General features: G+C 42.5%; 2 protein-coding genes across 2 annotated transcripts; both read right to left on the bottom strand.

Moving 5' to 3' along the window:
* Positions 1–775: 775 nt before the first annotated feature.
* tm2d3 (TM2 domain containing 3) lies at positions 776–4,581 on the bottom strand. The gene is made up of 6 exons (XM_037248411.1): positions 4,436–4,581; positions 4,111–4,212; positions 3,376–3,539; positions 3,108–3,282; positions 2,648–2,723; positions 776–2,359 (listed from the first exon to the last, which is right to left on the bottom strand). Exons 1-6 carry the CDS (start codon positions 4,533–4,535, stop codon positions 2,194–2,196), a joined length of 783 nt encoding a protein of 260 aa, XP_037104306.1. The 5' UTR covers positions 4,536–4,581; the 3' UTR covers positions 776–2,193.
* Positions 4,582–5,003: 422 nt separating this feature from the next.
* On the bottom strand, positions 5,004–11,377 carry tars3 (threonyl-tRNA synthetase 3). Its single transcript, XM_037248404.1, has 19 exons — positions 11,042–11,377; positions 10,524–10,607; positions 10,244–10,431; positions 10,032–10,155; positions 9,776–9,900; positions 9,590–9,707; positions 9,419–9,483; positions 9,275–9,353; positions 9,047–9,193; positions 8,470–8,568; positions 7,474–7,640; positions 6,935–7,097; positions 6,712–6,849; positions 6,570–6,647; positions 6,389–6,489; positions 6,058–6,162; positions 5,881–5,953; positions 5,682–5,796; positions 5,004–5,362 (listed from the first exon to the last, which is right to left on the bottom strand). The coding sequence occupies exons 1-19, from the start codon at positions 11,366–11,368 to the stop codon at positions 5,214–5,216; spliced, it is 2,445 nt and encodes an 814-aa protein (XP_037104299.1). The 5' UTR covers positions 11,369–11,377; the 3' UTR covers positions 5,004–5,213.
* Positions 11,378–11,401: the final 24 nt, after the last annotated feature.

The raw sequence follows: 11,401 nt of genomic DNA, 5'->3' as shown, positions 1-11,401 counted from the left end.
TTTTAGCTAGCTAGAAAAGCTATATTTGTGAATTTTAATATTTAGTATATATATTAGTTTGAGAATTTTCCTCAATTTAATGCAGTTCGAAACATTTTAAATTATTGATGTTAAACATGACAAGGTTAAAGAAAAAACAGTCCTGCAAATCCCCAAACCCTTATTTTGCCAAACAGTTGGAGGCCGACTAATTATTTTAACATGTATTACAACGCTTACAATACAACAGCATGCATGCAAATAACCACAGGGCTAATATTTTTCCATCATGAGAAATAAAGGTGAGCATTTCCAAGTTCCTCAGTTCGGCTTGGGCCAAAACTTGGGGGGGGTTGTTATCTTTGGCCCAAGGCCAGCATAGCGATGAAGACGAAATAGGGTGGAGTGAATTTACTGTGGCCTGAGCGCAACGGCCAATGAGAGGGTCGCTTTTTTTTTTTTTTTTTTTGGACACCCTCCTCCCTCCTTGCTGTTACGCAACGTGTTTTCCAATGACAAGAGGTTTTCGGAAGACGTGGGGTTGTTTTGTTTTGTACCTGCCAGACGTGAGTCACAATTTACAGTGACCTCTGCTATAAACACAAATAATTCCTACGTTGGCGGGTAAAGCAAAAGAAATTCAACCCCTTCAATGACAATGATCTATTGCGTAACAGCATCACGACCAACATTAAAAGTCTATACCGTTGTGTTCATAAAATACAAGTTGTGGGCTTGACCCTGAGCTTGTGTGCATGTCCTCACAATATTCCAGTCATTCATTTGAGAAAAAACTGATTTCACAATTTTTATTTACACAACTCAAAAATATGTCATTTACAGTGTTTTCAACAATAATTAAATCCACATGAACATTCATTGCACACATTGGCAAGAAAAAATCCTGCAGTGAGCTGGAGTTGGCCTTCTGAATTTGCTTATGTCACTTCCTATCAAATCCTATGATCCGATTAGCTGCTTATGTGCAACACAGTAAGTGTGGCGGGAAAATGAGGCTTCAAGGTGATTCATGAAGCAGTTGTATTTATTCAACCCTCTAGATGGCACTCTCTGTTCAACGTAGGTCGAGAAGCACACTGAGTTGCCATTTCATAAACCTACCTTTAAGAAACAGTGCCACCTGGAGGAGTGAACAAATAAAACTGGTTCATGAAGCAAGGTTGAAGCTTCATTTTCCCGTCACTATGCACAAATACACTGCAAGCTCCAGTTTGGACCCGAAATGTGTTGCCAATTGACATCTCAGTGAGCAGGATCACACAAAGTACCCAACCAACGCAAGAATTTTCATCAAGTCTCAGCAGCTGCTTTCTATGTAAAATACTCATCTAAAGTAGGCCCGCAAAGTCGTAAGTAACAACTGCTTATCCGGAGTTCCCTTTCACGCAAACTCTAAATTGCTGCAAATGTGTGACCTTTCCAACAGCTATGCGTCATCAAGGCAGGTGGCAGGCATTTAAAATCATCACACCCTGGTTCTGGCACAGCAGAATAACCTTCCACAGATGTGATGGCCAAAGTTAGGAACTCGTTGGGTTGACGTTACACTCTCAGCCTTGGTTAGTCTTTAATGGCAATAGATGACTTGGATCTAACGTAACCTCTAAAAATGGAAGTGTGCCAGGTCAATTTTCTTACAGTTGTGGCCTGAACTTCTCTTACAGCTCTACCGCCGAAGCCAGAAAACTGTTAGGTCGACTTCCTACCTCGATTTTGCATCGGTGTCATTTATATGAAATGCCAATTTTAATCACCAGTGTGAAAGCAACCTATAATGCTCCTTTTATAACAATACTGTAAATGAGTTAGTGACTCATTGTATTCCTCAGCATGTTGGCTGATGGCGTCAACTGTATCCGTTCCACCTTGTGCTGGGTGGAAGAAGACTCGCCAATAAAGTTTGAACGTACGGGACCATCTTGGCGGCTGCCTTCAAGTTGCGAGCTCCCGCCAGGATGTAATTGCCGATTCCTGGTGGTGGTAGAGTGCTCCATCTGCACGCTCGCACCAGAGGAGACTGATTAGGATGGAACGGCCGCCAGTGTGTGCGTCTTCGTACTCGGGTGTGAGGCAGTAAAACACTTCCTGCGTGTTAGCAGATGGGAATGCCGGGGCGGTGCTGAAAACGTGGTGTCGGGAGATCATCAGTCCTTGGAACGCGAGCCGGGCCTCTAACATCCGAACAGTTTTTTTTTAGATGTAGAGAGAACCATCCGCCGGTCCCACGTAACCCACGGCGATGAGAAGCACGTCTATCAAAGTCCAAATGCCCAGTCCTCCGAAGCTGAACAGCTTGCCCAGACCCTCTCGCCACTGGCCCAGGTAAAATCGGTCCGCCCCAAAACCACCCAGCGTGATGCTACCCCACAGTAAACACAAACAAAAACAAACGCATAAGTGGCTTGATGCGTTGTCATTTTTTTGTTTCCATATGCAGTATTCACCTATTCTTACAATTACAATAAATTGGCAGAGTAGAATTCTGACAACCGGTTAATCGGATGATTCAATAAAAAAGAAAAAAGAAGGGTCCCTTCAGCCAAAAATATAATCATATGAATATAAATAGGGGGAACTGAGGTGGTAGAGTGAGGCTGTCTAAAGGGTACACAACTTTAAATGATTGAGAGCAAAGTTTTAGGTTTACCTGAGGGCCAAGGCCGTGGACCACTTGTATCCTCCAGTCCAGTTGCAATACAAACGCTTCTGAAAGCGCCTCTTACCTGTAAATAAACAAGTCTGAGTTGATCAAACAGGGCAAAGACCTAAAGCAAAGAAGAACTTCAAGGAAAATGATTTTTACAAATCTGTTGTTTTAAAATGTTTTAATACATGACTTTCTAAAAGTTATGACATGATTTTTTTCTTTCTTTAAAAATCATGTTTAAATTATACCATATATCCGGATGTATTTTTATTTTAAATAATTCATAAAATTAATAAGAAATTCATATTCTAGTAGCTTTTTTCTATTTCATTGTCAGGCATTTTAAGCACCCAAGAGCATTTCAAAAAATTTCTTCATTTTTGTTGTTGTTTAAACATGACTGCAACACAAAACTTATCAGCTAGAAAAACAGAAGCCCAGTGTTGCAAGAAGGCTTTACCTAAACAGTGGACATGTTCCATGACGTCACAGGTGGCGTTGTAGCGCTGCCGAGGGCAAGCCACGGTCATGCAGCTGGTGGAGTTGGAGCAGCGATACTGTGTGAGGTCCAGCTGCCAGCAGAACTGACAAGTGATGGAAAGAGAGAAGTTGCTTTGCTGCTGGCCCGACTCCCCCTACATGAAACGCAAAAATAACATCAGTGGTGAGACACAAGAAGCATGACTCAAAATACAGGAAAGGGGAAGAAAAAAAAAAAAAAGACTCACAACACAATGAATGCCCTTTTTGGTTTTACAAGAGAAGGAGGCTGGTTTCCCATAGGTGCAATTGTGTTGGTAATTGCATTGTATGCAATCAGCAGGAAGGCGACTGCACGACCCCCCACTGGGACATTTGGAGGCGTAGCCCTCCTCATTATCGGCAGGAGAAACTGCAATCAAAGACAGGAATGTAAAAAGGAATATTTCTTCCTGCATATTAGAGATGGCGCCGCCTAATTTTTTGCCTCTAACAGAAACTTTTGTGTTTTGTCTCACTGATCTCATCTGCTCCTTTTATTTATTATGTTGTTTATTTATTATTTATTCATCACTCTTATTTATTCATTGTTTGTGCCTTCTTGTTTTTACTTTTTGTATATTGTGTCCTATGTCTTGTCACCGTGGGATAGTGGGAACGTAATTTCGATTTCTTTGTGTGTCTTGACGTGAAGAAATTAACAATAAAGCAGACTTTGACTTTTGAAAATGCAGAATAAAAACACCCATCTCTTTAGTTTTCTTCTCCAGCAAAATGTATCTAGGAGTGGCAACAAAAACAATGAAACGCGTACTTGGCCACTTGTGAGAAATTGTTCTTGCTGATTGTTGTGAAGTGATTTGAGTTCGCTGATGCTTGCGTCCCAAAATATCGCTCGCATATCAGTCCATTCATCCATCCACCATACTGAGTACATCGCGTCAATGAAAACAGCGTAGTGGGTGAATGAGTGAAAACTTTACCCGAGGCTGCAGCAGGCACAACCGGGCTGGTGATGACCGGGCCGTGCTGGGCATCTCTGGTGTACGGAGGCTCCTGGCCGACGTGCGGGGAGCTCAAGTATCCTTGACGGGCAAACACAAGCATCATTCATTACCGCAAATCTCTTTCGAATGTGAAATTATATAATTCGCTTCAATGGAAATAAACGTCATCTTAATTTTATGGACAAGTTGCTCCCTTGCGCTAACTAGCCGTTTTGAGTGTTAGCATGAGCCGCTAGCAAAAGATAACCACGCGACGGCATTTACAGGTACACTTTACACAATAAACATAAAAGGAACGTACCATTGACACACTGCAAAAAAAGGTCCGTGTACAAAAGGAGTCCAATTCCGTAGCTTTTGAATAATCGCCCGCGGTCAGGTCGCCACTGTTGACAAGCCATTTGTCGCTTCCTTTCTTTTTTTTTCCTCGTCGCTTGCTTGCTTGTAGCAGTTGGTGAAATGAGGCGCATTGTTGCCCCCTATGGCCAGCACATGAAGTACAAGGATATCATATTGCATGTACGTACTATTTATAGAACTTGATTAGTTTTGAAATTATATTGTTGAAAATATACTTAGGCCCACACTTATCAAGTCTCAGAATAATTCGTTTTTAGTTGACATCTTTGTCACTTCTCGTACCTCTTTTTACTGTAAATGTCAGGTTTTTGTGACTTAGAAATGAAAATATAATTTGTACAATGTTTGTAATGTACAACGTGTTTATTATCTTTATTATGTTTATTTTTCAAGAGAACTTTAAACCAATCTCATTTGACCCAATGACATGAAAGTCTTGATAGTGGGCGGGCCACTGTCCATACTTGTACCAACCACTTTTTTAATTTAGGGTACAAAAACAAAACAAGTTGCACATGAACAGTAGATTTATTTCCCTTCCAAGAAGAGGCAAGCCAGTTACATCATCAGTCTTCACAATGACAAACGACACTTTTCTCAAACCAAATTCCCTCTGATCCAATCATTTTGTACCTTCAGCGACACATTCCCGGCACCACCACCACTGAGACATTTTTCTGCAATTGTACCTCTTCCCAATTGGCTGATCAACCATTCCATCAGAACTCCTCTTCTGCATTTCGACAGCGGGCTTGCTTGAGGAGGCTCAGGCGGGCCATGGTCTCCTCCAACGATACTTCGCCGTGGACTTTATTATCCCTGGTGCGCACGTTGACGCTGCTGGTCGCCTTCTCCTTCTCGCCGACCACTGCCAAGGCATGACAAGACCAATACCAGTTCATGCCAAGTGACAGAGCTCTCAAGCACATGGTCCCGCTTGGTGTCAGTGAATTTGTCACTTATGACAGCACAGAACTCAGGGGGGAAAAAAAAGTCCAACTGTTGAGTCTAATCGTCTAAAATTCGGCAAAAACGAGCCACATGAACAAGTGACGTGAACAGTTTGCATGAATTTATCCAGTGTAACTGTAATTCCTTGTGTAATTGTACAAAAATTGTTTGACTAATTAAGATATTATAATGTGAATAAAATACATATTTTATAATGAGCTAAGGCAACTTCTTACCCAGAATGAAGTTATATTGGGCCAGTTGAGCGTTGCGTATTTTTTTATTTAAAAGGCACCCAGAATCGAGGTCGACGTCGGCCATCATGCCTGCGTCTGTGAATTGCTTACAGACCTAAAGGGCAAGAAATGGCGCCCGTATGTTAGTTGATGACCTCATCGAGATGCTTTGTTGTGATTAAGACGAAAGGGGACTCACCTTCTTGGCATAGTCGTCGCAGGACGGGTTGACAGGCACTACCATCACCTGCCTTGGAGAGATCCAAAGAGGCCTGGTGGTAGGGACAAGTTTCATAAGAAGAGTCATTTTTTGGAATGTCCATCTTGTGGAAGGATTATTACTACATTTATTTACAGTGACTGGAAATCCACTCACCATTTCCCAGCATAGTTTTCTGTCAGTATTGCAATCATTCTCTCCACAGAGCCCAAAATAGCACGATGGATGATAACTGGCCGAGCGTTGTCATCGCCATCCTTTCTGTGAGAAAAATTTAAAAAATCATTTAATTTTAGCCATTTATTCAATGAACTAATAATAAAGTCAAATATTGAGTGTTAGCCAATCGGTCACTCATTGACTCATTCCTTGACTTGGTCAGTCATTGAGTCACTTATCAGTCTGTAACTCAATCTATACGCGTCTAAATTGTGTCTTCTAAACTTCGTTAGTCAATCAAAGCCAGTGTTTCGATCAGGCGCCTCACCCCACAAAGGTCAGGTCGAAGCGGATGGGAAGCTGGAAGTCCAGTTGAATAGTGGCACACTGGTGGTAACGACCAATGGCATCTTTGATCTTAATGTCAATCTATAAGAGCGCATCCATAAATTGTTAACGTATATACATTGCAGATCGATTTTTACGCTACGTAATGTGAGAGAGCCGACCTTGGGCCCGTAGAAAGCGCCATCTCCTGGGTTGAGTTTCCAAGGCTCCCCAAACTCATTGAGGCTGTTCTCCAATTGCTGGCAAACACGAGTCAGAGTTTCACATTTAAAGACATCAGAACAACGCAGTTGTTATGGTTACCTTCTCGGCTTGATTCCACACGGCGATATCGCCCAGGTACTTCTCCGGGCGGGTGGAGAGGTGAAGTTGGAAGGAGAAGCCAAACACGTGGTAGACACTGCGCAGGAAATCCAGGCAGCCTTTCATCTCGGACTCGATCTGAGGAGAAATGATTGGGAATAAATACGTAGCTCGCCAAATAGCATTATTATGTTAGTTGGGGTCGTGGTGTCGAATACAACACCTGATCCATGGTGCAAAAAATGTGAGCATCATCCTGTTGAAAACGTCGCACTCTGGTCAACCCAGTGAGCGTTCCGGAGAGTTCATTGCGGTGGAGGACCCCGAAGTCAGCCAGCCTGAGTGGGAGCTCCCTCCACGAGCGAGGCCTGTGGCTGAACATCAAACTGGGGAGAGAACACAGTATTAGGCGGTGCAGTGATTAATAATTAAGAATGATTTTTTAATCATCAATTAATGGTTTGGATATCTTTTTTTTTTAATTTATTTAACAATATTAAAAAATATATTTTTTATTTTAAATTGTGCAAACACTTTGAATATCAGCCTGTCAACAATTAACATACCGCAGAAAAAGAATGTTCTGTTTTTGAATAAACGGATGGAAATCAAAACGTTTTTTAACCGATTAATCGAGAAAATAATTTGGTAAAAAAAAAAAAATCGATTATTCAAATAATTGTTAGTTGCAGCCCTTTTATATCAAAAGAAATAAAAAATATATTGTAATAAAAAATGTAGGCAGCACATAGGTGGTCTCACCAGTGACCTGGGCAGTTCATGGGTTTAAGCGCAAAGGTTTCGTTCTCCACTGGGAAGGAGAACATGTTTTCGCTGTAGTGCTGCCAGTGGCCCGACGTCTCCCACAACTTGCTGTTGTAGATGTTGGGAGAGGCCACTTCCTGGAAGCCTCTTCTCCAGTACTCATCCTGTGAGAAACAAAAATAGTTTGCAAATATAATTTTTTGCTACTTAGAGTGTTACTGGCTATATTTCCCACTGTTCACCTTGCATATATTTATTAAAGTACATTTTCATATTGCATAATATCCACTAAACATGCCTCCAGATTTTCATATGGCTTTTGATTCTTCCAAGCTGCTGCCACTCTCTATTTGGCCGCTGTAAAAAATGCAATTTACCCTTTTGCGGGTCTAATAAAGGCTTTTCTGCCCCGTGGGAAATTGACTAATAATATATGCCTGGAGGTGGGTTGCCATGATAAAAATGGTGCAAGTGACAGTAGCCTCAAACACTCTGACAGACAGCCTCGAATTACGGAGCCTAGCAACACCACCGAGAGACCTTCTTGGCCTCATCTCATGTCCTCATTTGGGCTGTGAAAATTGTCAAGGAGGAGAAATATGTCACAGGAACATGCGCCACTCACTGATATGTTCCAAGTCAGAAACACTGTCCTGTACTCGCTGCTCAAAAACAATTCTCCACTGAATCAAGTCTCTGCCTCCACACACTGATTACTTTTTATTCCATTTTTTTCCTCCGCTTATTTTGACGGTACGTTCCCCGCTGATTGCACACAACAACGCTTAAGAAGTTTCAACGTGCGCCGACTGAAATCACGGTTGGAGGGTACAAGCGGGAATGACGTATTGTCGCAAATTATGGCCTGGCAGATTTTATTTACTCGACTGTAGATTGCCTTTTGCCTTTTTGGAATAACATTAAACAATGTTGTTGGTGGGTTACAATTTATGAGTTTAAAACAAATATAACGTTCTCAATGGTCTCGCTCACCCTGATGAACTCGATGAGCGTGTTGTAGATGTAAGCTCCACGCGGCAGGAAGAAGCAACTCCCGGGACTGAGATCATGGAAGAAGAACAGCTCTTGCTCCTACAACAAAAAAAAACAAGCCCAAGAACTTTAATTTACATTTTGGGCTGTTATGTTCCTGAAGCATATTGCCGACATTGGAAACAACAAAACTGGCGGCGTTAGTAGCAAGTCGATGACACTTGCTGGAAATATGGAAGCATGCGGTTGTTAGGAAGGCGTTGCCTTCTGTGCCGACCCCATGCTGGGGACCCAACTGGGGACCTAGGATGACGACAGCAGGTTCCAAATGGGGTCAAAGTGAGAGAGCACAGTGACCCCTGCTGGTCAGAGGAATATTTCTTCATTAAATAAAAAATAGCAATCCATTTTCCACCCGACATAATCATTGAAATTATTTTTATTTTTTTAAATGAAAATTGTTTTGACATTTACCAAAAACACAGTGCATTTCATATACTGTAATTAAAACAACATTTAATAGCATTTATAAACAAAAATATATGTTGAATTTTCCGTGAAGCGTACGCCAACTTACTTTGCCGATCTTGCGATGGTCTCTATTCCTAGCCTCCTCCTGGAAGCGTTCCCACTCTTTCAGCATCTTGGAGTCGGGGAAGGAGATCCCGTATATCCTCTGCAGCGTCTCCATGTCCGAGCGGCCCTCCCAGTAGGTGGCAGAGTTCTGACGACAGAAACACAAATGAGTTGCTAAAACTCCACAAATATGTGAATGACCGATGACAAAGTCCTTAAAAAAGTGCACCTTGTAGATCTTCATGGCTTTGATCTTCCCTGTGTGCCTCACATGAGGTCCTCTACAGAGGTCAATGAGCGGTCCACATCTGTCCCGGGAGCCATAATGATTAGCTTAGCAAAAGAAAGTTCAAAATGTGATCAACCAACTGACCTGTAAACTGTAGTGGTGGGTGTAGTGACCTTCTCGTTTAGAATACGACACTTGAATTTGTTGTACTGGACAATACAAACAGGCGGGTTACACACAAATGGGGGAGGATTATTTTTCACAAAGGTCGGTGACGCATAAAGGTCTGTTCTTGTTTTGCAACATCTCGCTCACCTTGAACATCTTCAGTAGCGTTTCCTTGGTAACCTCAAGCCTCTCAAAGGCTTGTTTCTCCTTCACAAATGTCTTGCACAAGGACTCCAGGTTGCTAAACTCAGTGCTGGACACGCTCCTAGAACAATTCATGTTTGATAATGATGTTATTGTTTTCAGTGTGTGTGTGGAAGGATTGAAATTTACTTTTGGTCGTCGAGGAACATGTCGTAGTAGAAGCCGTTTTCGATGGGGGGTCCGTAACATAGACAACCGCCGTAGAAGCGTTCCATCGCCTCGCCGAGGATGTGAGCGCTGGAGTGCCAGTACACCTGCAAGACAAAAAAAAAGGGAAAAATCATTACACTTGAGCAAGTTCACGTTCAAACCACCATTTCATCTAGTTTTATGCACATTTTTAGATTTCCTCTCTTTATATTGATAGAAAATTTGTTTTGCTCACTGCTTGCGCGTCGTCATCGTCAAAACGCAAAATCGCCAGCGAGCAGTCGCGCTCCAGTGGTCTATCCAAATCCCAAAGCTCTCCATTCACTCGAGAGATCACCGCGTTGTCAGCAAGACCCTGACTGGATTCCACCCAGATAAATAAAAAAAAAAAAACATGAAAAAAATGGACCGAGCAAGTATTTATTGTCCATCAGCAGCAACATTTACCTGATGTCACAAGCCAGTTGGTACGGAGTGGTGATCCAGGACGTGCCCGCCACTTTCCGCCCATCAGGCAGCTCCACTGTGATGGGCTTACCGGTTGAAGCTCTCTTGGCCTGGAGGGCATCGCTTTCCTTCTTCAACTCCTCGTAGAGGCGGAGGCGCTCATCCACAAACACAGGCCAGGTCTTCAGCTGCCAAAAAGTTTTTATTCATCATTGGAATATTTATTCAATTTTTCTTCACTTCTTCATAGCTTCAGATAGATTTAGATCTGGATATTCACCCCTTTGACGGTTCCATCTGATTGGTCTTTATGTTGTTTCTTCTCCTTGTTTTTGTCACCTGGTTTAGTATCAGTGCTGCTCACCTGATGAGAGAGATATGTATCTTAAGACAAAAGGTAGAACATGACACTTAATCCTCAGTCTGTTTTCAGAGTTTGATTCTGTCTCATGCAAATGAGCCACTCAAACTCGACTATGGCCGAGTAGTGATGGATCCAGCACATCTTGAGGCTTGTGTTACCATGACAACCAATGGTAGATTTTGGTGGGTGCAACAAAGCGTCTAAAAAATAATTGGTACATTATTTAAAATATAAAATAATTGGTGTTTTTTTGCACAAATAAATTAATCTTCACATGTTCAGCTGTCGGAATTCAATAATTGTATTTTTACTACATAAGGGGTGTAATAAATTACACAACGTGAATAGCAAAAAAAAAAAAAAAACCTGCAACAATAACACATCCTTGAATCCTCTTTCACCGAGTTTGAAAACCAGATGTGATTATTCAAGACCTTTTTAGCCGCAGCTTTGTTATTCGTCTGCCCTCCTTTGACGACGACGTTCGCTCCGGCAGCTTTGCCACACTCGCCCCTTGGCTGTGAACACTTCTTGCCCGACTCCAGTTCCAACTCCTCCCGCAAACCCCGACGGAGGTGCAATAGCCGGTACTTGAGCTTCTCATTCTCCGACTTCAGCTCCTCCAGCTGCAAGGAAACCCCCGCATCGCCGGCTGGGCCTAAGTCCCGGTTGATCCCATCCCGAAGGGTGGCAATTTCGCCGGCAAGGAGCCTAATTTGCTCCTCCTGAGCTGCCAGGCGTGTGGCCAAGCAGTCCGCCATCTTTAAATGACCACTACAGGAGTGATGAAGGCG

This window comes from Syngnathus acus, chromosome 3, assembly GCF_901709675.1.
Source record: "Syngnathus acus chromosome 3, fSynAcu1.2, whole genome shotgun sequence".
NCBI lineage: Eukaryota > Metazoa > Chordata > Actinopteri > Syngnathiformes > Syngnathidae > Syngnathus > Syngnathus acus.
Note: the sequence above shows the minus strand (reverse complement) of the source record. Positions and strands in the feature narration are given on the sequence as shown.

Excerpts from the sequence above, each read along its gene's own strand:
- tm2d3 (XM_037248411.1), bottom strand. The coding sequence starts at position 4,535 with ATGGCTTGTCAACAGTGGCGACCTGACCGCGGGCGATTATTCAAAAGC. Across the intron at positions 4,213-4,435 it reads TTTTTTGCAGTGTGTCAATG|GATACTTGAGCTCCCCGCAC; the intron begins GTACGTTCCTTT and ends TTGCCCGTCAAG. Across the intron at positions 2,724-3,107 it reads GGAACATGTCCACTGTTTAG|GTAAGAGGCGCTTTCAGAAG; the intron begins GTAAAGCCTTCT and ends GTTTATTTACAG.
- tars3 (XM_037248404.1), bottom strand. The coding sequence starts at position 11,368 with ATGGCGGACTGCTTGGCCACACGCCTGGCAGCTCAGGAGGAGCAAATT. Across the intron at positions 7,098-7,473 it reads ATGAACTGCCCAGGTCACTG|TTTGATGTTCAGCCACAGGC; the intron begins GTGAGACCACCT and ends TTCTCTCCCCAG. Across the intron at positions 5,954-6,057 it reads GAAAACTATGCTGGGAAATG|GCCTCTTTGGATCTCTCCAA; the intron begins GTGAGTGGATTT and ends CCCTACCACCAG.